We start from the raw sequence: 26,295 nt of genomic DNA on the forward strand, positions 1-26,295 counted from the left end.
TTTCTATTCAAACCAGAGAAAGACTTTATTTTTAAAAACAACCCTACAGTAAAGTGAATAAACCACTTTGCCAGGAGCAGAGGGAGAAATGTTTCAGTGTACAGGTGACTGTGGTTCTGACTGTTGCGGAACATTGCTGGAGTTCTGATTGTCTGAAAGGCAGAAAAATAAAGATAATTAGAAACTAATGGAGCTTTTTTTAAAAAGAACTGAGCGGATTTGATTTGCTTAACTTAAAAAACGGAACGCACTTTTAATGATGACACTGAAAAGGCCTGAGCAAATGGCCCGTTCTTTCTTTTACCTTCAGCCTCGTCAAAGCTGGACTCCAGCAGCGCGTCTGCTGCTCCGGGCGTGTTCTGGTCATCCCCCTCTCCCTCCCAGACAACCGCCTGGGTGTTCTGAGCAGAGCGCAGCCTCAGGAGTGGTGGTGTTTTATGATCACCGGGACTAAACGACTGGGAAAGCCCAGAGCCCCCTCTGGCCAATCCGAGCCCCCAGCCGTGACGGGATCCCAGTTTACGCCGGCCCCCTGACCCCGGGCGCGTGGTTGGAATCCCAGGAACTGAGATGTCTGGCTCCACTTTTCTCCCAGGAACAGGCGATCCCGGTGCGCTTCGGGGGTCTGAAAGAGAAATTAATTCAGGTTATTGCTGATTCCATATTACTGTTGTTTGTACAAAGGTCATGGTAATAACTGAATAATTAATTTACAAGAGCCTCAACAGTATTGCAAGCTGAAAGTACAGCATCATTACATTCTGGTGGCGCACAAACAAAACTAAATGCAAAGATAATTGACCTGCGGACAGCCCCAAAGTCTGTGTATGTGGATAAAAATTAATATAAAAGGATTCTGTCTGCTCCACGTAAAAGGGTACATAGCCTATATAATTAACATATAAGTTCACTGCAATGTGTTTTGCGGAATGATTTAAATCTTAATTCCTCTAATGCAATAAATTGATTCTCCTTTGTATATTTTAAATGTCACCTCATGCCGTAATTCAATTTTGATTAGAATCTGAATTAACTCTGCTTTTATGGCATTTAACATAAACTACTGTATGTGTCTGCTCCAGGAGTGCTAAAGAGAGCGAAGAGACACGGAACACTATCAGCACTGATGTAATTGGAAGAACAACGGTGAAGTTGTGAAAGTCACAAAATGAAATAAACCACTCAAACATTAAGGTATAATCTGTTGGATGCAACACTGGTTTATACGGTGAATTTATGATGGCTTGTTGAGTTTTTGCATTAAAGAAAGTACGTCGTTGTCCAAGCTTAGCGACAAGTTCCCGTTTCCTTTTGTTTATTCAGCTTTTAAATGCACTTTACACGTCATTTCACATCATTTCCAGCTGATTTGGCTGCGGGCTAGCAGAGTCCATCACCTGTAGCCAGAACTGAAGGTAAGCGTGTCTACTGGACGCATCACAATTTGCATCATGAAACAAGACTGTCAGATTGTGTACTGTGGGGAGCCTGTGCACCCCAGAAAACACCCCTGCCGATATGACCAGGTGCAAAGTTTACTATGTAATAACATATAGAAATGAAGAAATGTACAGAATCAACAACCATCAGCTGTTACAAGCGCTGACAGGAAGTGAAGTGAATAACTGCTCTCCCCTTTTCCTCACCCCGTCTTGCCCCAAGAGCCACCAGCATTGTTGGGGATACCTCCCACCCCTCATATGTCCACCTCGGGCTCCTCCCCCCTCCTCTACCAGGCCGCACTAGCTCCCCCCTCTGCCCCTAACTCTGCTGAACACACCCATGGCTGTGGCGACGGGGTCATGGGTGATCAGGGCCCATCAGTGGACGCGGGCAGTGAAGGTGAAGGTCGTCGGATCCAATAGAAGAGCTCCAAAAAGGGGAAGGATACGCATTCCATCGCAGGTTCTGCGGGTCCGAATTGGGCCGCAGAGCCATGAAAGAAGGTGGCCTAGTTTGAGAATTCACATCACACGTATATTCACGTGCATAGGGGAACGCATGGTAGCAGGATGTATTGTGGGCAGTACAAGCAGACAAGCCATGATGTTTTGGACAATGTTCTGCTGGGAAACCTCGGTTCCTGTCATCCATGTGGATGTCATTTTGACACCTACATCAGTACTGTTAAAAACCACGAGCGCCTTTAATAAAAACGATACTCCTGCCGGCTGCAGCAGGATGAAAAAAACAAGGTTCAGGAATGGATGGAAGAGGGTTGAGGTCTGTGGGACACATCTGTGGGATTCACCTCACAAACTACTGTACTTAAGGGATCTGCTGCTGGTGACAGAGACCACAGCACACATGAGGGGAGTACTGGAGTCCTGTTTTTAGTGGCAAAAGTGGGACCTGCAGAATATCAGACAGGTGGTCATCGTGTTATGTCTGATTGATGTCACTTCCTTGGAGGCTGTAGCTTTAGAAACGCATCATCAACAAGTGAACTGAACCACTGTTGTTTGTGTTCCCGTTGCCGTTGACAGGCAGTGCCAGTTTCAGAATGACCTGGCGCTTTCCAGGTAGCGATCTGAGGAGAACAGTGAGGTATCAGCACTGCCGGCACTTGGCAGTCATGAGTTGATTTGTATGCGCACATGTACCCCCGCTTGATGGGCTGAGAGCGAGAGCGCATCTTTGTGAAACCCTGTCTGCTGCCACTTGTGTGTGCGTGTATATGTGTGTGTGTGTGTGTGTGTGTGTGTGTGTGTGTGTGTGTGTGTGTGTGTGTGTGTGTGTATGTGTGTGTGTGTGTGTGGTCTCACCAGGGTTAGCTGTGTGACTGTCAGATGTAAATTCGGTGCCGTCGGCCAGGTTTTCCACGCTGCCTGCAGCAGTGAAGATGGCACGTCCCTCTCTTCCTCCTACTCGGGGTTTGATTAGCTTCTTCATTTTGTCTGCAAACCTGTTAGTTTTCCTGTGAGGGCAGAGGAGACAGGGACCATTTACAAAGAGGGATGAGACAGGAGATTGTGTGTGTGTGTGTGTGTGTGTGTGTGTGTGTGTTCACAGAACTTTAATGGGTTTGTTTTCTGATGAAATATTAGGACCCAAAGCAGGTTCAGGGTCAGTCTGCACATCAGCCGCTTTTCGCAGATCCCAGATTCACTTTTAAATTGTCATTTCAACATTACAGACAAACTCTTTTCCTGCTGCTCCATCCACTTGCAGCTAAGATAACATCTATCACACCTCGCATGTTATAAGATAAAGGATTAGCCTGCGGATTGTGTGTTGAGTCATTTTTGAACTGTCCCTCCAGCTGTCAGACATCTGAAGCAACCTGATGCTTCTTCAAATGTAGCCGTGCAGCCTTTTCTAGTGCCAGATTCTGAATTTCTGACACTTATCTTGACTTCCTTCTGGAAACTGCTGATTCTGCTTCTTTAAAATGTAAAATGCTGCTTACTGTACAGTATGTGTGAATTCTGTAACTGTCCTAATGAGACAACCCTTGCAGCTTTGGTCCTGTCTTCTGTTTAGTGGTTCATAAAGCTTGAAATGTTCAGATGGTCATGGATCAGGTTATAGAATTACAAGCTGTGGAGTAAAGCCCATATTTCTGATGTAAAGAGATGTTCAGGTTCTACTGGCAGACACAAAGCTGCTGATGTCACACTCCAAATGACATCACCCACACTTGAGCACGGTGACATCATCTTCACGCGGCGTGTCAACTTCTTCATCACATAGCTGCATCCTCAATTGACGAGGTCTGGGAGTATGCGGTCAGGAGGGGTATGCTTAAATACGTTACTTGGCCTTGTTGGCTGGAGGGTGCATGCTGGGATCCAGAACCCTGTACTGGTCCATGATCTTCTCCACCAGCTTCTGCTTCTCCCGGCGAAGCTCGCTCAGCTTCTCCCTGCAGAAAGACACAAAAGTCAAACAAAGCAGCCAGGCAGAAGATGAAGGAAGGGAGTAATTGAGGTTTTGTGTCACTAGCAGAACATGGAGGTGTGCATATAGTCTTTAAATTAGCCTCTGACTATAAATCCATTACTGACAAGTGGAACCTGACTGCCGGGACTCTTTGAAGTAGAAACAGTTTAAGGAGGTTTTTTAATTGTTTCTGTTGCACGACTCACATATATCTCTGTCAAAGTCTATCCAGCCCTAAGCGTGATAGACTAACGGACCAATTATTGTTCAGTTATAATAACCTTTATCAGTCACTAAAATTATTAAAGTCAGACAAAACCATGAAAGCATATATAGTGAACAGGCACAATTGACAGAACAAAAGGCGTCTATGAATACATCCGTGAGCTGCTGCAGGTGGCTCTGCTTCTATAGCAGGTCCAAAGAACTAGGTCGTACTGGCAGCCCCAAGCTAAGATGAACAGTTTGCACCAGAGAAGATGGAGGATCCGTTCAGACCACAGGTTCCACACTGATTCCTCAGCCTGCTGACTCACCTCCCAGCGTTGATCAGTTTTTGCTACATACACCCATCAATCTTTATTGATGATGTTTCACCCGAAAGGCTCACTGGCAAGTTTCTCTCTCATTCCATCGCACTGCTGGATGCTGTTTTTGATACTCTGTCTGTTTCAAAGCTTGCGTATCGATGACTTATCCAGGAAAACTGGATATCCGTCAATCACTGAACAAAACCCTCGTCTGTGAGACTGGAAATCCTTTTCTCCTTTAACACTTGGCAAACATTTGCAGGTGGGGCACTTGATACAGATATGATGGATTTCAGCAGGAGTTGGTGTGAAATGAGACCGTAAATTACAGAATACACTGAAGGAAGCTTGTCTGAGTGATGGGAGGCCTGTAGCCGAGGTGCATTTATGCTTTAACAGGTTGATGGAGCTACTAGCCTGCAAACGCAGGGCACAAATGGGCTGGAGTTAATTGTTTAGAGGCGTGTTTTGAGTAAAATATGTGTTAAATCTGCACGAGCATTGTCTTCTATTTCCTCTAAAAGCGATGGATGTCTGCTTAGGGCGTAATTCTGTTTAAACAGCTGCACTCATCCCAATGAGGGAAACCTCCAGGACGTACAGTTTGTTTTCAAATCCAGCAGATTTAGGTTCGAAATTTAATTATCTTTCTGATTAAGAGCCACACTCACTTTCTTAGGTTAGCAGCCAATGGATTCCCACATGTTCACATGTTTTTATTCACTACTTTGATAAAAATACTAATTCATTTTAATATTTTCATTGTCACGTCCGCTTGAGCTTCAGGCTCAATCAGGTTTCATCCTATTTCATCAGTCATTTAACAGTTTAAAGTTTAAGATCCATTTAGCCCATTAAACATTGAAGGTAAAGCACTTTTTTTTTTTATAATTCAGCATTAATTAAAAGGTAATTCACACAGAGCAGCATAAAATGGTAGTTTTTCAGTGTTTTAAGCCTTTAACTGTGCGTTAACGCGCTATCACTCATTTAGGATGATGATTGATGAAGGCCGCTGGCCTGTGAAATCAGACTCAAATATCTACTGGTGGGTATTTTAATGATACGAGCACAGACTCGTGTGTGTGTGTGTGTGTGTGTGTGTGTGTACTCACTGGTACTCCTTCTGCTGGGAGTAGTGCTGGTCGCAACGGACCAGACTCTGCTCCAACAAGGCCTGGTTATCCTTCAGCAGAGTCTGGTTCTGCTCCATTAAGTGACGGTTCTCCTCCTCCATGTTGCTCTTCAGCTGATTTAGCAGCTGGACGAGAAACACCAGTCAAGAAAAAATTCCTATGAGTTGTGCCCAGAACCACTTTCACATGCGCTCCTGCCTGATACCTGGTACTGGCTGGTGAGGCGCGCGTTGCTCAGGTCCAGGCTCTGGTTGGTTTCCCTCAGGCCGCTCAGCTCACCCTCCAGACGCGTCCGGTCCAGCTGGGACGCACTCAGCTCCCCCTTCAGCACCGAACCCTGAGCCAGCAGCTCTGCCTGCAGTGCCAACCACTCCTTCTGCTGGGTCTGCAGCCTACAAATCCACCAACCAAACGGTCGGTTAAACGGTTGAGCTCATTGGACATGTTAGCTTGCAGGTAAAATATGGCTCCACGGACATTAAACCATGTCAAGAGACTTTGAAATGAGTCACCAGATGCGGCCTCATCGCAAGTGTCAACACCATTTCCACAAGCCTGTCCAGGCTCAGCGCAGCAGGAGGGCCCTGTTGGTGGGCCAGAAGGAGCTGCTGGTGGACCTGTCAGCTGGAGATGAATCTGTGTTCTGCTAGTTTCTGCTGCTTTGTTGACTTTCACTACTGTCGTTCTGTTGGCTACTGTACATTATAGTTGTGAAAATGATCACTGCACATGCCCAGAACTACATTTTAGGTAGCAGAAATTGGCAATTGACACCATCAACACATCCAAGTATCCATTTCCTCTTTTGAACACAGGGCCAGGAGCTTCTCCTCACTGGTATGAGAAGTACCCATTTTTAGAATACAGCATGGTCAAGGATGTGGCGTTTTATAAAAAGCATGTGGAGAGCGAGGTGAGGAAGAGGAATTGAGATGTAGCAGGTATAAGGGTTGCAAACACATAAGCACAGCTTGTTCTAAACATGGAAGTAGCAGAGCTGTTCAGATAGTTGTGGAGAAATATAACAATTACAGAGAATATAACACGGCCAGCATGAGAAAGGGAGAGAGAGAGAGGTCCTCTGGGTGAGCTAGATTAACTCTGAACAGGAGAGGGAGCGGAGCGCCGCACGGTTACAGCTCGTCTCAGCAGAAGACGGCGTGAGTGCTTTCAAAGCAACATATACAAGGTAGGAATTATTTCCAACTCTAAGTACGTCAGTGTCATTTTTTTCTATTAAGTGGCCCATCCAACATTGGAATCATGGCGCCGCGCCTGTCTGCCACTCTTACAAGTGCTGTAGTGCAAACGTGGCCAGAACCAGAACCAGAATGGCGTGTGCTTATTTATAAGCTGGGAAACCCATAATTCTGTTCTGAGACAGGTTCTGCAGCTCTCCAGCCTGGTGCCCTGCATTAATGCCTAACTCTCCTGTTGCAGTCACATGACCTTCCCTCCTCACCTCTTCCTGCTTTTCATTCTCCCTCATCAGCGCTGCTGTTGCCCTCCTCCGCTCATTCACTGACCAGCTTCCCATTTTCCCTGAATCAATCTGCTCAACGCTGCACATGCCAGTTCAATTACTATTCTTCACCAGTCGTGAGCTCCCGATGAGTCTAAGCCCAATATTCAATTTATTTTTGCTTTTCTCCAGTGGCTCCGTGGGGAAATATCTGCCTCTTTAGCTGCTAGATGAACCACTATGCTCACCGGCTATTTGGAAAATTTTCTGTAGTGCAGCCTGTTTTCGGAGCTCCTGAAAGAACTCCACGAGGTCTGGTGATATTGAACTTGAACACCAAATTGCAGCAGAATAATGAGCTCGGCTCAGCGGCTCGTGAGGTGGAGGGTTTAATCCCTTGACTCCTTCAGTCAGCACTTGCAGTGATTTTGGGGTGAAACATTTGGCCCTGAACGTGAACATTACTGCTCCTTTAAATGCTGGTGGCCCACGCTGTTTGGACAAGTGAACACACGTAATACAGTGAATATTAAAAAGCCCCAGATTCAAGTCAGCTGAGACCGCTTGAGTCACTTTGTTTAGCACAAATGCTAACCCTTCTAAATTCTTGATGATGTTTTCACCCCCCTGTGACCTAAATGTGCCCCCTTGGCTTCACAATGAGTCGCTCTTCAGTGCGCTTCATATATGAGCCACAGTTCAACCTTGCTCCGTGTTTATCACCTGTCGTTGTCATCTTTCAGCCTCTCCAGCTCCCGTTCGCTCTCCAGTCTCCTCTGGGCCTCTGCCTCCATCTCCCGCCTCTGCCGATCCATCTCCCGCTCCCTCTCTTTCAGCTGGGCTTCTCCTTCCAGCAGCTCCTTGTACCTACCGAACACCAACACCACAGAAAGCCCAACACAAAAATAGTAAGAGCCTGTGAGACTTTTTTTCCTCACTAACAGAATTTCCACGGTAACAACATGTATTTCCGAAATGTTCAGGCTACGGTTTGTTTGTAGAAAGGAATCAATTTTTTTCTAAAAGGGAAATGTACATTTAATATTATGCTAGGACGTCATCCTTGACAGTGATGCAATGCCAGGTCTCGTGCACGCCGTCAACGCTATTGTCAAACTTAAATTCCTTATTAATAGCACTAATGACAATAATAATCTGCCCTCTCAGATGCCACCGTGTGCTTGTACCGGGCCTCCAGCTCCCTGTGCTGCGCCTCCAGGCTGCGGTTACTGCTCCTCAGCTGCGAGTGTTTGTCCAGCAGCTCTTCAAGCTCCGCCTCCTGCCGCTGCTGCACCGCCATCATCCGCTCGTGGTCCCGCCTCAGAGCTTCCATCCTGGCGGCTGACTCCTCCCTCTCACGCGCCCACACCTTGGACTCGGCTTCCAGGGCGGCGCGCCGGGCCTCGCTCTCACTGCAGCGCGCCAGCACTGCTGCATGCTGGGAACTCTGGGAGCCCTGTTCCACCTGGGCCAATGAAGCAGAAAAGGGTTGAGCGAGAGAAGCAGTGATAAAATAAAGAGCGGGGGTCAGTTCTGGTGTTAACAGTGACCTGCAGCTGGGTGTTGAGCATCTGCAGGCTGGTGCAGGACTCCTGGAGGCTGAGGGAGTGCCGTCGCAGGGCCTCCAGCTGCTCTTTCAGGTGCTCACACTCTTCCTGGGCCTGGGAGAGCTTCGCTAGCAAAGAGTCCTGTGTTGTGACCGCCACAGCCTTCTGACAGAGAGAATTTCATCATGTTTAACGGCAGAAGCTGCAGAAAATAGCATCCTTTTGCTGCTCTCCCACTGCATTCTTTGTCATGAATACTTGACATTTAAGTGCAGACACAAAGGGCAATGTTCTCCTGTGCATCTGAATGAAAAACAAATCTGATTGTAAATAAGTCCACAACTGCCATTTACTATTCAAGCATTTCTGTAGTATCCAATTAGCAAGTCTGCAGAAGATTTTGTGACTCCTTCACTGTAATTTGCCCTGATTAATAAAGGAGTCTGCTGATTGGGGATTGTGTATAATGTGCTGTATTTTCCTAAATTGCAAATGCAGAAGGTGGAAGATTATTTTTGCGCCTTCTGTGTTTTGCTGGGCTTTTATTTGGTTCCATCCCAGCTCCTGCATGTTGAGGAAGAAACCCAACTGAAATGGCTGCATCTTCGCCATGCTATAGGGGAGGACTGGTTATTTCTAATGAGCAAGCGGCACCCCGTAGTGTCGGCATCTCTGCCAGCCTGGTGTGGACTAAGCTGCAGTTAACAGTAAATAGATGGATGGACTTGGATTCTTCTCATTCCAATCCCACACAAGGATCAAACAGGATCCCGGGGGATTTCTATCGCTCTCACTTTTTGCTTGGATACATTTCAGATGGAAATTTTGATCATGTAAAAGAAAAAAAAATAGAAACTCTGAGGTATTTAACTACGTGTGTCAGGATTCAGAGAGCTTCCGTCCACCTTGTTATCAGCTGATGCCATTAAAGGCGCGCAGCTCGAGATGCAACTGAGGATTAAATAGATTGAACGAGCGCAGCCGATTATCTACTCACTGTTAAGTCAATGAGAGGGGCTGGGAAGTTGCTCAGTCCTCAAATTGCTTTGGGAGGTCCAGAAGTAAACGGAGATGCAGCAAGATCCACGACTGACATAAATAATGACTGCTGCCTTTTTTTTACTGTTTGAAAAATATGTGTGATTAACAATTGGGTCCTAAAGAATGACAAACCACCCCCTTGTGGTCAACAGTGTGTGACAGATCATGTGAAATTACCGAATGCTTTTTATGGCATACGAAATACTGTGGAAAAAAATAATATATCTATTTTTTTTCCTTCCTTTTTTATTTCCTAATAATACTATATTTATTGTAACGTGGACATTTATCATGGCATTGTAGTATCTGAAGCCTGTGTATTGATCCTCAGCAGGCCTCTACCTCTGTGTCCTGTCACCTATGTTTTTCTGTGCTTGGGATTTAATGTCTTGTTTTTCCCTTATGGGGAATTGTTGTGAAGGAGTACAGGGGTTGACAGGCTCTTGGGCCCTTAGACTGGACTCTATACCATTTGGTTGGTTATATTGTGTCACGAGGTCACAAGAAAGGAATGTGTTTACTTGACCATATATAAGGGTCTACCGAACAAAGCATTTCGGAGATCTTCACCATCGGGACCACGAAACCTCCCTCGGACAAGCTGCAGCGCCCGATTGATACCTGACTGTTCTCTCCAATAAACATCTCTCATAACCACGTCGGTGTCTACGAAGATTCCTTTTTCATCAGCACATCTGAACTATCATCAGAAGAAATTTACCACAGCATTATCTGAGCAGCTGCATTCAAGAGTCATCTTATTGGTTCCTATGATGGCTATGGAGCAAAGTCACTGATAGGAACCTGCTAACATTGGTTGTCCTGGAGAGTCCTGCCTTTGGCTGCACATTTAGTGTGTGTGTGTACGTGTGTGTGTGTTTGTACGCGTGTGTACATGGATGTTTGAGAGTCAGAGCTTAGAACAGCAGGAAAGATAAGGAAGATTAACAGTGGCTGAAATTCTATGTAGATATTTATGTATATAGTAGGTCGGGTAATAAAAGGCTGTGTTCAGGATAACGATGACCTCCTCTTAGCAGCAAACATTTCATCATAATGTAGATCACGTCTGTACAGAACTGGTAATGCATCAGGGGCTGATATATGATTCTAGGACTGTCAGGCACATTCACACACCTCTTTTTCCAGTGCTGCCAGTCTCTCCCTCAGCCGTCGCTCTGTCTCGCCTGCGCCGCCCTCTTTGGTCGCGGGGGTCTGCTCCACACATGAGGACTCCTGGCTGAGTGACTGACACACGTGAACCGTGTTTGAGGAGCCCGAATTAGTGACCGCCTCTGCGTTGCTGCTGCTGTTGTCCAATCTGCTTTGATCAAGGAGCCTGGAGAGCGAGTCTTCTCTCTCCTGCGACCGGCTGAGGGACGCCGACGTGGATACAAGCTCAGCCTCTGCTTTCTGAAGGGTTTCCCTCAGACGCTGGACCTCAGCAGACAGTTCCTGAGAACGTGTGCGCTCACTGTACAGGTCCTGGGGACAGAGCGAAAGGTGCAACAACAGGTTAGAAGACTGCAATCGTTGGAAAATGAAACAGCGAGTTAAAAGAAAACAAATGGATAATCTTCAATGACAGGATAAAGACTATGTTTTTCTTTATCTGTTGGGTTTATGACTTAAGCCAGCCACAAACGTCACAATAACCACGGTCACTTTGAAATCACTTACTAAAACTTGCAGATTCAGCTACCGCCGCATCCCTGCAGTAGCAATTACTGTCAGGAACCAAACTAGCATGTCATACACATGCAGACACACACCTGAGACAGGGCATTAATGCTAGCGCGAGCGTCTGTGCACTGCTCCTGCAGCAGCTGTCTCCCCTCCTCTGTGCTCTTTAATTTGCCACGAAGCTCTTTCTCCAGGTCCTGCAGCCGAGCACAGACCTCCATGGATTCAGACAGCTGCTGACACACAACTCTACACACACACACACACACACACACACACACACACACACACACACACACACACACATTTGTAGCATCACAAGGCAGACACAGGGTGAATAAAGACTTGACATTATGGATAAATACATGCTGCAGCCAAACAGCCCCTCTCTGAAGCCTTGTTAAGTTAATTGCAGCCTAAGCTTATAATTAAGGTTAAGTGAGTGAACATGGCTGCACGTACCTGTGTTCAGAATCCTGAGCACATGTTCTTTGGTTGCTGTGCTCCAAGGCCAGGGTGGTGCTCTCCAGCTGCTGCCTCAGTCTCCCAGCCTCCCTCTCTCTCTGCCTGCCCTCCTTCCGCTGACTGTCCAGCTCTGACTGGCAGGCCTCCTTCTCCTGTTCCAGCCTGGAGGCCTCCAGCAGGGCCTGGTCTCGAGCCCTCGCCAGAGATTCAGCCTCCAGGGTGGCTTCACGGAGCTCTGCCTCCAGCTCTTCCTCCCGACGACGGGAGCTCTCTAAACTGCGACCCTGCCGTTCCAGCTCGGACCGGATTGTCTGAACGGTGAGCTCTAACTGGTCTCCCTGAGGAGAGAGAAAAGACGAAGTAAAGAGGCCCTGCGGAGTCTTTAACAGCACCCTGCACCAATCTTCTGATGTGTCCTTTTATCCTGTGCAGCGCTGAGATCCATTTTTGGAAGGGTGCATTTTTTCACCAAGAAAAGAGCATTTAAATAAGTATTATTGGATTGTTGTTTAATAGACTCAATTATTTTTTTCAAATCTGTCTGAAGCTATAATTGTTTAATGGTTCTTAATGCCCAAATCTGTGCTTCACTTGTTCTGGCATCAATTAATAAACCGGATTTAATGGATTTTGTGGTTCCAAGACAGCGGAAAATGTTCCTGTTGCTACAGAATTAACAGCAAAACTAAAGGATGGACTTTCTTTTAGAAAAGGTCTTGGTACATCACTCTCAATGGAAGGTATTCATGAGCACATTTAATGATATTTCTTTTATGCTGACATGGCGCTGCTCTTTTCCTTAGCTTGCAAATTGGATGATGTCTTGCAATTTAACAGTAAAACCCTCATTAAACACTGTATTTTGCATCTAATCCAAAATGTCTGCCCATATAGGCATGTTAGAAAGAAGTGGAAGTACCAGATGCTTGAGTATAATGTGAATAAATGACTTAGTTACTTTCTAACAAAGACCGAAGTTCTTTGATGATTGCACGACGCAGCCGGTTGTTTAATTAAATCTTTCGTGTGATCTCATGTTTTTCTTTCATATTATCCCTGGTCCTTCCCTCATATGACAGACATCTGTGTTCTCCGTGCACGTGTGCTGTTTAACCTTGCGCTGGGCGGTGCGCATGCCGTCCACCGAGCTGCGTAGCATTTCCCTGTCTCTCTCCAGCGCGGCTCGCTCTCCCTCCAGGGTGGCGATGACCGTGGTTTGCAGCCGGTGCAGCTCTGCTTGGCTTCGGAGGCGGCACAGCTCCTCTTCCATGACTAGACCTTCGGACTGAAGAACCTGCGAAAAACACTCCAGAGTTCATCCAAAAGTCCGGCCAGCCCGCCGAACACAACGTAGAGTCGTTTCTTCTTTATGTGCATCGCCAGGAAGTGTCGATATTTAGCTTGTGCAACGGAAGGTGCTGGTGGGCCTGGCTTGTGATCATGGCCAGTGGAAACATCCAGGAAAAGTCAGGAAGAATCCTGCCATTAATCAGAGTTAGTTCTCGATTACCCACCTCTATCTTCCTGCGTGCGTCTGCCAGACTCTCTGCAGCTTTCTTCATATGCTGGTGCTCAGCCTCCAGGACCACCAGCCTCTGCTCGGCCTCCCAGGTTCTCTTGCTCTGTTCGGCCAGCTTGGAGCGCAGGTCCTGGGCTGCCTTTGCCTGTCTGTCGGCCTCTTCCTGGGCCTCCTGGAATCGGATTGTCAGCAGGTCCAGGTCAGGTCTGCACGGGGAGGCAGCGGGCTGATCTGCAGCTGTGATAGCTGCAGCGTTCTGGAGCGTTTCTGGGGGCTTTGAGCATGGTGTCACCCCGTTGTCCTGCTTCTCTCTGTCCTTTTGCCCTCCTTCTGCCTCTCCCCTCCTGTGGGACACCACCGCCTTCTCACATGTTTCTCCTGCGGCACTTTGAGTGTGGAGAACCTCCTCTCCTACTCCTGCTTCCCTCTGGCTCCCAATAATCTCCCGTCTTCTCTCCTCCATCATCCTCACCTTTCCTTCCCCTTCTTCCCTGCAGGACTCAGCACCCTGGACTCCTCTCTCTGCTTTTACCTCCTCCTCTCTGTCCTCCACTCTTTTGCCGCCAAGATGTTGCATTTCGGACAGTAGCTGTTCCATCCGCCTCTTCAAAGTGGTATTTTCATTTTTCAGGTTTTCAAACTGAAATATGTGACAGGACAACAAAGAAAGTGCGAGTTGAAGGTTTTTGCACATATTTGTATTCCCTCCAGGGTTGCTTCCTCATTGATCTCCTCTGTGCTGAACCAGGACAAAACTCAAAACGTCTGAAACAGGGGTTCTTCAAGAGACACCTCTACATTCAGTGCAAAAAGATGAATGTGACGAGCATAAACTAGCCTGAGCAGGATGACTGATGGTAATCATCACAGTTAATACTGAAACAGAGCTTTCAGCGTAATTAAGCGTTTCAATTGTTCAATTCATCAATGATTTTTTTGAGAAAATAGCTGCAGTTGTCTTCTGTCATACGTATTTGGCTGTGTATGGAATATATTCGTTCTTCAGGGTACAGGTAAGTAGTTCCTAAATGAAAATTTTTCTTACTCTTTAAGGCACACAAGCATCTTTTCTGCTCATGTGAACTGAAGGTCACATATAAAAAGCCAAAAACTGTTTTCAGGCGGTCCAGCGACTGCGAAACATCGACCATTTTACTTGGAATTAAGGTAAAGAGCAAAGTTAGCTCACCTCTCTGAGCGTGTTCTGGTGCTTCATCTCCAGGCAGAGCAGCTCGTCCTTCATGTCCGGAGAATCAACCTGTAGGGAAGAGACAATAAATCCAAACCAAAGGAAAGGAGGAACCTTTATATCGTAAAGAAGTCAGAGACACCAACTGTGATAAAAGTAATAATAATATAAATAACTTTAGGGCAGTTGAGTTGTGGCTCTGCGGGGTTTCCTGGCTGTGGCGGACTAACAATCTGCTGTTTTGGCTAGATTTTTTTCTTTTTTACCATTTTCCCTTGAAAAATTCTGTCTGCCATAACACTTGCATCTCACAACAGTCTGGCATTAATTACTCCTCCTGTGAGTCAACAGCGGCACTGTTGCTGTTATTAGTGCTCCTCAGAATCCATAAAGGTTTTCAGATTAGTATCAAGTTGCTGGCGCATTAATCAGGAACTCATTAAAGCCCTGACCTCCTGCTGGGCCTGCAGCTCCTCCAGCAGTCGCTTCAGCTCTGCGTTCTCCTGCTCGGCCCCCAGCAGCCTCAGCATCGACGCCTTGCCCACTTCAACACTCAGTGGTTTCTGATCTGAGATAAAGAATATTAAAAAAAAAAGCCAGAAGAGAAAGCATAAACATATACACTTCCATATTGTCTTGTTTCCAAATATGCTCTCCTCACCGTGTTTCCCCTTATCAGTTAATTAAAATGTCTAAAGTGAAAGGTAGAGATATGAAGGCCGGCACACTGACCAATCAGCTCCATCAGCTCCTCCTCGAAGTCGGGTTCAGAATGGAGGAAGCTTTGGTGCACGGCGGCGGGGACGGCGCCGCAGCGCCTCAGGTCCGTCTCCAGGGTCACATTCACCTCCAGCAGCTCCTCCACTCGTTGCCTCTCGGTGTCCCGCTCCTGAGCGCACGTGGCCCAAAGATCAGTGGGCGGGGCAACGCCTGACAGGTGCTTACTGCTAAAATGCAAAGGAGTCGAGAATCCCACCCACCGCTTCCACATCCATGATTGTTTGCCGCAGAAGGAGATTGTCCCTCTCAAGGTCCCGAAGTGAGGAGCAGCGCGTCCGTGCGTCAGCCAGCTGCTCCTCCAGAAGAGCTTTGGTCTCCTGCAGGGCTGCACACAGCTGCTGCTGCTCCTGCAAGACACCCACCAGCTCACTCACATGCCTCTGAAGTTATGTACAAAACACACAAATTTACTGTTTGACAGTTGGTGTTTTCTTTTTGCACTACCTGAGTCAGGAATTCCTTGAAGGTCAGTTTCATTTCTATTTGGTTACCAGCGGAAGCTTTCAAATAGCTAGCTAAAAAACCTGGAATGGTTGGGCAGTGATGCAATGAAGGGTTGCTACCGACATCGCTAATAAGTGATTTCTTGTTCTTCATCTGCTGTATATATATATATTTATGTGCATCTGTGTATGTGTGTTTGTGTGTGTGTGTGTGTGTGCACATGTGCGTGTGTTTACCTTCAGCTGTGTGCGCGTTAGCTCCAGGCTGCGCAATCTGTTTTTACAGCTCTGAAGCTCATTTTGGAGCTGCTCAGCCCGGGCAGCTCGCTCTCGGGCACAGTCCAGCTCATCTCGCAGTGCACGCATGCCTCTCGCTTCAGCCTGCAGACTTCGATTCTACAGGCACACACACACACACACACACACACACAAACACGGACGCACCAGTACATGCACATTAATGCACCAGTGGGATGAGGTCAGATGGTATGTGCAACGAAGCAAATGTTGACTAACTCATTGTGTGTGTGTGTGTGTGTGTGTGAGAGAGAGAGAGAGAGAGAGAGAGGGGTGCTATTCTGTTTTGCATTATATTATATTCCCACAGATTTGGTGCTGATTGTTGCCTGAAAACAATCAAGTGTTAGTCTCCGTGAAGCTACCTTGTTTTCAATGCCTTGTGAGGACCCCACGCTAACAACAACCTTCTTCCAATCAAACAAGAAATTTCAACAATACAACAATGACAATTTAGAACAATTCTATACCAAATGAGTCCGGAGTTCAATTCCGCTTGTTATTATTCCTAGATTTATGTTTAAAGCCACTATTGATAAGAACTGGTTCCAAAATCCAGCTTGAATGTGAATCATTTTTGATTTTATTCCTTTTAGTCAGCATTGAAACATTGACGACCCTGAGCTCTCTCTTCCTTGCTGCTCGTCCGTCTCACAGGATCACTCATTTGTCAGTTCCATTGGTAGCTGATTTTCCGTTTTACTAAGGTTGGAATGAGATGTTAACTCTATCCAAGCGTTGCATTGTTTAGGTCTTATTGATCCTAGAGGTTTAAGTCTTCCTCCATTTTTCATCTTAACAGGCAGCAGAAAGACCTGAAACATCCTGTTTTTATTCTCCTATTTACTGCACAGGTTTACCCACAGCTGCAGCCTGACCGTGAATGATAAATGTATAACAAAGGCCACATATGGGCACTTTTCAGGGCTAATACCATGTTTATTTAGCTGTTTCCACTCTATTGAAGGATTCTTTTGTAGAATTCTTGACAAAGACAACAGTCCTTGAATCTACCTCTTTCTGGAGTTTTCTGAGTTGATCCTCCATAGTTTGTATCTCCTGCTTGTAATCCAAGACCTGATCATCCTTGTCCTCTCTGAAAAACAGGTAACAGCTGCTTCTCATCCAATAATGACATTTTATGCCACTGTTTTGTGATTTTATATATATATACTGAGAGAGAGAGATGCAGTCAGCTGTGTATTACAGCAGAGGAGGTTTGACTCCTACTCTACAGGGTCTTACTCTTTACATGGACTCACAGTTGTTGTTTAAGGCGGCGGACTTTGGCCCTGCTGTCCGCCAGCTGGAGCGTCAGACCTTGGGGGGACTCTTCGCCGTGGCTACTCAGAAGTGCTGTGGGTGAGTCTGCCTGGCTCTCCTGCTCCCTGCACAGCTCTGCCATCCTCTGGGACCAGGATGGAGAGAGACGAGGCGAAGGACGGGGAGCAGAGAGGCGGAGATTTGGACAGGGAGGATTAAAGCAGATTTGTTGCTGTGTAGCACACAAATCAGTTCCATCTGAGATGACGGAGCAAATCAAACCACTTTGTTTTTGGCTACCTTGGGATGAAAATCGACACCGACGAACAGCGAATAAAGCTTTTCGCGGTTTTACTTCAGAGCACTTTATGAGCGCGCGGGGCAGATTCTGAGGCCAGCACACCCAATAAGGCCCGAACGTCCACGTTTGCGTGGCCGTGAGGGCAATAAGCTGCTTCCCTGCTGCTCCTGGCTGAATTCATCTCTGATTCATCTTCTGAATGTAATTTACTTCACAGAACAATAACCACAGCTGCACCTGCCTTTGTTCAGCGGAAAATATATAAAAAAGAAGGCACCAAGCCACGCCCACCAAATAAGAGCGCCACAGATCGGCCTGGTGTGCCGCACTGTCCCCGACATGGAGCACAGTGTTATTACACTGCGCACACCTCTGGGCTTTAATACTCTTTTATGTAAAATTTATGCAAAACTACTGCTCTCCATGTGTATTTTTATGTAGTGACATGAATTAAACAGGGGGAGCAGAAGGGAGCCCTGTTTTCATAAGAAGAAGAATTCATCAAAATTTAATATCTGGCGAACGTCCGCGCAGATCAAACTGAGTACATCAGAGGCGGTAACGACGCACAGCGGCGCTATTATGGAAACAAGGTAAAGCATGTTCTGGGTTCGGGGACGGCGGCGACACCTCGTTTAAGATGAGAAAGATAAAAGGGCGCCACCGTTAAAGCCACATTGCTCTACTTAATTACTTACTTTTGCATGCCCCCATCTTTAGATATTACACAAAGTCCCTTCTCCTTCTAAATCCCTTGATTAAACTCACATATGAATTACTCTATCAATCATTTCCAGGCACTTATATTAGGTTGGGTTGACGCCATAAGGACAGAATGACAATACAGGCGCCCCAGCATATTTATCCCCCCTGGAAAATGGTTCCTTTCAGGTGTGGTACCTCCAGGAAAGAGTCCCGCTGGGCCAGCAGGTTTTGGATTTGCTTGGTCATGGAGTTAAACACCAGCTGCAGGTCCAGGCCTTCAGACTCCACCAGCTCCTCCCACTGGAGCGGCAGCACTGTACGAGGGTCCTGAGTCACCTGCGAGGACAGTTCACCAGGTTTTTAAAGAGGACCGAGGGTCGGGGGGGGGGGGGCAGATCTCAGGAGAAACGGTGGCGACGGCATGAAAGGCGTGCAAACGCGCTGGGGAGAGGCATCTGTGTTTAAAAGTCCCCGCCGCTTCCGCAATAATGGTCATGCTGGCAGGTCGGATATGTCCTCGGGTGAAAGACATACGAGCGGCGAGCAGGGGGTGCACGCTGTCACACAGGAAGAGTCGCTCACACCTCTATGATTTATGAGAGGAAACTGGCAGGAAAAAAGCTGCTGGGCAGCATGCTGTTAATGTAATTCAGGCACGCTGGCAAATAACATGCTGTTTTTATAATGGCGGCAATTATTTACAGGGGGTATTTTTTACAGAGTGGAACGTATTCTCTAGGGTGGGGGGCATGACAAAGGTGGAGGTGTGGAGTTAGACATGAGGGGTGAAGGATTCATCCTACAGTGGCAGCAAGGGGCACGCAGGGGTCCTTTTAAAGCTGCCAGCAGAATAACAAGTAGCTCATTTTCACACTGGATTCCAGCCCCAGTCGAGGGTATAATAGTCCCAGTCTCCCTGTCTGCAGGCCACAGAGCAGAGGAATGTTCTGCTAAATCATATTTAGAAGAACAGAACAGAAGAAAACCCTCCTGTTCTAAAACCTCTGCTGGCTAATATCTCCTTTAATATTGACAGTGAGGGTGTTGGTGTCTGGAGGTGTTTAATTTGATTACAGCGTGAAAGTACCTGCTGGATACAGCCGGCGATGGCTGCCTGTGTCTCTATGTCCAGAGACTGGATCTGCTGAATGAAGGTCTCCTTCCTTTCACACTGCAGACACAGAGATGAGAGATGAGAGGTGTGTCTGTGTTTAAACTGTAGTTATACAATATATGGGGATTTTCAAAGGTGTTGGGAGACTCAGAACTACATACTACAGTGACCTATGTCTTGTAGATACGCTAGCACTTAAACTACATTCATATTTGGTGCTGCATCGGCTATTTCATCTATCTTTTTTATAATTTAACAACTCAATTGACATACAATACATTCTGACCAATAAGACAGATGCATGCGTGTTGGCAAATATGTTTTTAGAGCCAAACGGAACTAAAAAAATAATAATAATAACTTCAAGAGCCTGTAATTCTGCCCCAGCATCTAATATTAGTGCCTCCAGTTCCTGTTGTGGTTTTTGTTGTGGTTTTTCAAGACGCATCGATGAGTTTAAGTTTCACCAATAAACCTGTTGTGTCTCAGCTGACTTGTTTTTTACACCACATGTTGCATTCTTTAGCGCTTATTTATTAAGTATTATTTTAGCGGTAGTTTAACAAACTACATTGCTCAAGGGGCAGAAATGTCATTTGCTCAAACTACCAGGCTGAACTGCAGCAGAGAAACAAAGTAGTTTCCCCAACACAGCTTTTATTGTCTCCTTTGACCTCTCAAAGGGCTTTAAACTTGTGTGTGTTTGCAGGCACACACTCACGCTCACACACTGAAAGCACAATAAGAAATAACAACCATTCAGACAGCGAGGACACAGTTTGTTGTTCAGCCTCTCGCCCAAGGACACTTCCACATGAAGTGGGCAGCAACCAGCGACCTTCCTGAATCCGGCGTGACAGCTTCACCACCTGAGCCTCCGTGCACCTTCGCATTCCGCATGCACGTGTGCGTGTGTTTGAGCTCACCTGTACGGCACATCCCAGCAGCAGCAGCAACAGTCGTCTCAGCTCCTCCACAGCCGCCTCTGAGGACGCAGAAATAACTGTCATCAGCATCAGGACCGCCATCATCACCGCCGTCATTATCCCGGCCATCGCCACCACCCCGCCGCCATCCTGGGGTCATTATCGCCCTTAATGCGCGGCACAGAGAGTCCAGATATGGACTCGTATATAATTACGTCAGGGCTGAGGGACACGGCGCCGATAGGATCGTGATGCTATCTTGTACCTGTCAGGGGGTCCTGACCCAGGATGGCAACATTTGGCAGAGGCATCAGAATCAACTGCTGCATGTTCTCCTGCAGAAAAGAGAGCGGAAATATGAGGCGTCACCCGCGGCTGGCTGGGCTGCTCTGTCTGTCCGCCTGCCCGGATCAACAACACGCTAACTTTCCACCCGGTTCTGTGATGAAAACACTGGACACATCAGGTTAAAAACAACTTCTCAGGGCCGAGATGGAGGAGGGTGCAGCAAAATCAGAACTTATACAGCAGCAATTTCGAAATCCCCCCCTGTAATATTATGTATTTATTGAATCTATAATCAGATATGGACCATTTCACAGCCATGCAAAACAGTTATTGTAGTCCACATGTTTGTGACAGTAGGAAGAGCACTGGGGCGCATAACTCAATTAATCATGGCTGAGTTCTATGTAGCTGCTTCATTTTCCGGGTCCAGGTAGACCGTTCACGGGGATCCGTCACACTTCAGCGGGAAAGGTCCGCTTTAAACGTTTCCCTTTCTTCATCTTCTTTATTCGGAATCACCTCTGGATGCTTCTTCCGGAGGTTTCTCTGCCAGACCAGGTTAAAGCGCATCCATTATTATTAAGCACAGGCCCACACTGTAGAAGGAGACGCCAGTTTTGTCCTGATTTCTTCTCTAACTATTGCTAAATGAAGCTGCAGCAGCACCGAGGAAGATAATTTCCCAGCCATTGATACGGAATCTGGAGGTCACAGTGGCGTCACTGCTGTCCCTCACATTCACCGGGACATGGACCGGGGGGGGGCAGCGCTGCCTCCAGCTGCATCCTTTGCTATCAGGCTTGTGTGCGGTCAACCTGAAATTTCTCTTCCTTGAAGGTATGTAGGACATTAAACCGCCACGGCCTCGCGTCGGCCAGTGTGCAGCGATGAAGCACAAACGTTCGCCTTGAGAAAATTACAGACAGGCTGCTTGTTGTCTCACACACATCAGCAGCACCTAAGACACACAGACATATGAGCTGGTGCCTCTGAGTCCTCCAACGCTGCCTTTTAAATGTCGTCATTTAGCACAATTAGATTAGAGTTTCCTCTCAAGGTTCCTTTTGGCAGCTTTTTTTTGTTTTTACTTTTATCCAGCTTCTGATTGCAGTTATAAATAGACACAGTCAGACCTGACCTCCCAGGGATGATGGTGCTCAACAGAGGTGATAGATCTGACTACAATCCACCCATTAGTGACAGTTTTATGTGTTCAAAAGGTTCCCAAATTGATCAAGGGCGTGAAGAAGTCAGCGTAGACAAACCAGTCTGGGTCTCATCCGTTGTGGTTGGATGAGACTTGTTCAGTCATCACTCGTGTTTAGCAACTGGTTTGAGCCATCAGGGGCCTCTGGGTGACTCAACCAATCAGGAAGTGAAAGCTTACAGACGCGAGCTGCATTGTGTGACAAGTGAGGTGGATGCTCGGTGCGCCTGACGGGTGACGGAGGAGGTGTTCGCTGTTGAAAACAGAAGCTTTTGAGTCATCCTCCATGGGGAAGGAATTGTGTCATTTCCTTTACCACCATGGGCGCACGCGGAGCACACCATTAAGGAGATTGTACTGTCGTTTAACAGATTCGTGCTCCTCCCTCACACACCGCAGCCACAATGGTGACAAAGAAATCACCCGCCTTTGTTGTTGTTGCCCTATTTGCCTGATAGGACGCTGTTTAATATCATCCAGCGCGCCGCCCCGAACTTTCCATGACACCGTCATAAGCAGTGTTCACATGGGTAAAGTGCTTTTAGAACCTTGCAGGGATACACTCGAGCCCCCCCCCCCCCCCCCCCCCCCCCCCCCCCCCCCCTCAGCATTTGGCGTAGCCTTGAGTTATGACTTTGTCGGACGTCTCAGCTTTTCTTTTTTCTTTTTTGTTGCGAGACAGTTCTATTTATAATGAGCTATGAGTTATTCCAGGCCAACCACAATGGAGCCATTTCGTGCTCCCTGACTTGGTTTTGTGGCTTCAAGTGTCGCAGCAAGAGAATGGAGTTATCTAAGTCATTATTCGAACAGACACTGGATGGGGCTTTCAGAATTTTGAAACAAGAATGAAGTGTGTCATGGGTCACAAGTTGGTCTCAGCATTTCCTGTAATTTCTTTTATTGATTTGATTTATTTCCCTGAGCTGCGATGAGAATAGGAAAAACTCTCCAGTGGCTACAATTAGCTGCTAATTAGTTTAGAAGATTAGCTGAGAGATTCAGTCTGGAGACATAAATAGTTATGTTATATGAATGTACAATGAGTTCAGGTATTGTTTTTCAATGTTTTTTTTTCCCAAAATGAGAAGGAAATATTGACAAATGAACTCAAACAGAACACCATCAATATCCTGGTTGCTAATGAAGCCTGTTTCACGCTGTTGCAACATTCCCACAGTTCCACAACAGACACACAAAGAGGGGCCTTAGTTAGGGAACACTTGTTTTGAGCTTGTTATGAGCTGTTAGCTCATACTTCACGGTCAGGTCAAAACTGCTATAACAGCAGTATCTTGTGCTAGATGCTAAACAAGTAGAAAACCAAACACTGGCATTATGGGCTGATGCTAAAGTCTGGTGGAAGGCATTCATGTTCCGACCGTCTTCCTTTTTTAATTTTTTGTCCACAAGGAGAGATGAAGGTCAGTGTTAGGTGGGTGAAGGTCGGTGTATAGATAATCATCGTGCACAAACACAGAGACAATTAGTCCTTTAGGCAACGCAAACACAAATCAGTCCTCCTGGAAAGTCAGAGCTGCTAATGTGGCCACTTCCTGTAATCGTGTTCAAATGACTACATGGTGCAAAACAGGCTGATTAGCTGCACGTGCACAACCTCAGCTGAGCTAAGTTCCTCCTCCCTGACCACCCCCAAACCCTTCCCCCAATAACCTCCCCCTACCTGGTAGAAGGCTCTGATGTGTCGATTTAAAATGGAAAAGTTCTGGACTCTCAGCGTGTGATCATCTCTGTCAGTCTCATACAGCCGCTCCACCTTGGGGTGTGGGTCTCTGGGCAGAACACGGAGAAGACAGTGAGAAGGCAGCAGGCGTACGGAGTGGCTGCACAGCTCATCCTTCCACATGAAAAGTCTTTATGTGATGCTGCACTTAAGCGGAGTGAATAAAACATTAATGAGGCTGTTAAAAATCCACACGCAGGTTTATGTGGAAATACCAGTTGCTCCGCTCAAAGGAATCAGCTGGTATAAAAAAGAATTGTTGACAAGGTTTGTTCGGATTTGATTAAATCTCAGAATAATAAATTCACCACAAATCAACGTATGCAAACTTTTTGCACTCTGTGCCAAACAGGAATGCATCAAACTGTGGATGAAGGCGGTGCGTTCTGCAGACCCCGTGTTACAGATGACAGCGCTGAATGATGTTGTGGCATGTTTTGCAATTAATCAACAAAGATCTTGACACTGAGCGCTCGTGCGTGAAGAGCAGCGCTAACAACATGCAGGAATGTACATTCAGCCAGCTGCAGCCTGCTTAACGCAAATATTCAACGCCTGTCTTTTAACTAAGTGCAGCTTTGAATCCTCTGGGTTTTTTTAATTAATCTGAGTTTATATTTACATGTTATGATCAAACATATTCGCCCTCTATGGAACCAAGGCGGTAAATCTGGCGTGTATTGATTGGGCTTACATGGCTCTCATGACCTCATTGAGGAAAATCCCGTTGGTCAGCCTCGTGTAGCAAGCTCGGGCACTCTGTGACACCGAGTTCACCTCCATGTACTGGCTGTAGAGCGGAACGCTGTCCTCCCTCTCCACCATCTTCTCAAACAGCTGAACCTGTGACAGCAAAAACAAAGTTGTTGTTTTTATTAGCAAGATATCTGACACTAACAGGGAGGGGGCGGGGGGTGGTCTGTTGGATGACGCACGCATTTCCACACAGGAAGTTGCTTGAATCGGAACACCTGTTCGGACAGGTGGGATCTCTCCTTTCACAGTGAGAAGCACTTCACAGTGACAGGCAGCCAAACAGGACTGCAGCCAAGTGCTCGCTTCTCTCTCTCTCCCTCAGTGGTGCCAGTGTAAACTGCAATAATGAGGGTTATTCCCTCATGCACCTTCTAAAACTGCACTGTCTGTAAACACAGTAACAAGCTCCAGTTGAGGTGAGGCAGAGCAGCATGAGGCCCCCGTGACAGTCTAAACACGGGGTGGATGTGTCCTTGCTTGTGTGTGTGTGTGTGTGTGTGTGTGTGTGTGTGTGTGTGTGAGTGTGAAGCTGGGTGCCAGCTCTCCTGTCACTGAAACTGCCTCACAGTGGTGCAAAGCCCTCAGTGAGCAAGCTGCAGAGCCGCTGGTGGGCCTGACCTCTGACCTCTCCTCAGGAGGGGACTACAGTAGAGCAACACAGGGTCCAGTGGGGGCACCGATACATTTTGCGTGGTTATTTATTTAGATTTACAGTTAGGAGCGCTGCTCAGCTGTCCAGTAACTAATCCGATTGTTTTGTCCAGAAAGGTCAGCATTTTTCCTCGTGCAGACGCCGCATTAAATCATCACTCGTTTCTTAAAAATGATAAACAACCAACAGGATACGGAAGAGAAACAAAGCTGGTGACTTTGAGGCAGGGAAGCACCCAAAAGGAGAAGTGGTGACATTATTTTGCTGTTGGCCTGCACAACGGCAAGAATTTAAGAGTCCGACCAGCTTTACCTGTTTGTTCTACTGGTTTTAGCTTTGTGATAAATGATGCGCTTCCATTAAATTATGACTTTTTCCTCTCAAAATGACAAACGGTGATTGACATACCCACTGCGCCAACGCACTTTCCATGAATTCTTCTATTAATTCCGAAATATTAGAGTCCATTGTTGAGTTAGAGCCTTGAAACTCCACAAGAGGACAGTTAGTTAAAAAAATACTACCGACGGCGCGCATGCAGTGGATCACAGGCGCAGAGAATCCATCTAGTGTCGAGTGAAGTTTGACATTTGTGCGGCCCTTCCCCTCCCTCTTCCTCTCTGTGTGTCAGTTTCATTGCAAAACCACACCGGAATTTTCAAAACGCACATGCTGCTTTTTTTCACCCCCTCGTCAGAGCTGAAAGCATCATACAGGCACAACTGCCTTTAAATCAAAAGCAAAGCGCCTTTCCACGAACCAAAATATCTGAAGTATGTCACCTTTATACAAACATGTTTGATAACCATAATTATAGAAGATGTGCTGCGACACAATAAACGAGGGTGATGCCATGAGATGGTTTAAGACTTCTCTTCAACTAATATAAACTTGTATCTATGTATCTAGGGATGTTCGACGTCACGTTGTGATGTTTTCCACAGGTTGCGCGGTGCAATGACAATAGTTTTTAACAGTCTGGATATTCATGATGATTATATTCCCATTTGTCCGATCCCTGCACGTTTTACACAGTTGGGGACTAACTGTCACTGACTGTTGTCAGCTACTGCATTTAACATGAGCGTTGATTTCAAGTCTGTGCGACAGCGACACCTGGTGGAGGGAGGAGAAGATTCAGCCCTGTTTGAAGGCGCATTACATCATCGTTACCGTGGCATTGTCTCCAGGGAAGTGTTTACGTCCCTGGCGATATTCTGTTGCTGCAGAGCACTCTGTAGCATCATCTGCTTTGAAACGACGCCTGCAGCTGAGTCCTGGCTCTTTTATTAATTTAGTACAACTAACTGGAGATTTCATAAACAGAAATGGAGGGTTTTGGTTAAAATTTGTGAATACTAGTTG

The 26,295-nt window shown here is 46.6% G+C and overlaps 1 protein-coding gene across 2 annotated transcripts; it reads right to left on the reverse strand.

Moving 5' to 3' along the window:
- ccdc88b (coiled-coil domain containing 88B) lies at nucleotides 1-25,548 on the reverse strand. 2 transcript variants are annotated; one of them, XM_011610522.2, is made up of 28 exons: nucleotides 25,339-25,548; nucleotides 24,217-24,365; nucleotides 23,463-23,571; nucleotides 20,549-20,618; nucleotides 20,284-20,342; nucleotides 19,331-19,414; nucleotides 18,439-18,579; nucleotides 17,237-17,382; nucleotides 16,989-17,070; nucleotides 15,915-16,073; nucleotides 15,435-15,581; nucleotides 15,187-15,343; nucleotides 14,907-15,022; nucleotides 14,455-14,523; nucleotides 13,261-13,905; nucleotides 12,861-13,040; nucleotides 11,744-12,084; nucleotides 11,371-11,530; nucleotides 10,736-11,083; nucleotides 8,561-8,719; nucleotides 8,198-8,475; nucleotides 7,734-7,877; nucleotides 5,754-5,940; nucleotides 5,528-5,673; nucleotides 3,758-3,865; nucleotides 2,766-2,917; nucleotides 305-625; nucleotides 1-152 (listed from the first exon to the last, which is right to left on the reverse strand). In XM_011610522.2, exons 1-28 carry the CDS (start codon nucleotides 25,465-25,467, stop codon nucleotides 94-96), a joined length of 4,845 nt encoding a protein of 1,614 aa, XP_011608824.2. In that variant the 5' UTR covers nucleotides 25,468-25,548; the 3' UTR covers nucleotides 1-93. The 2 variants fall into 2 exon arrangements, with proteins under 2 accessions (XP_011608824.2, XP_011608823.2); XM_011610521.2 differs by having other exon boundaries at nucleotides 8,561-8,722; nucleotides 25,339-25,547.
- Nucleotides 25,549-26,295: the final 747 nt, after the last annotated feature.

The sequence above is a fragment of the Takifugu rubripes genome, chromosome 14, assembly GCF_901000725.2.
Source record: "Takifugu rubripes chromosome 14, fTakRub1.2, whole genome shotgun sequence".
Taxonomy (NCBI): Eukaryota; Metazoa; Chordata; class Actinopteri; order Tetraodontiformes; family Tetraodontidae; genus Takifugu; species Takifugu rubripes.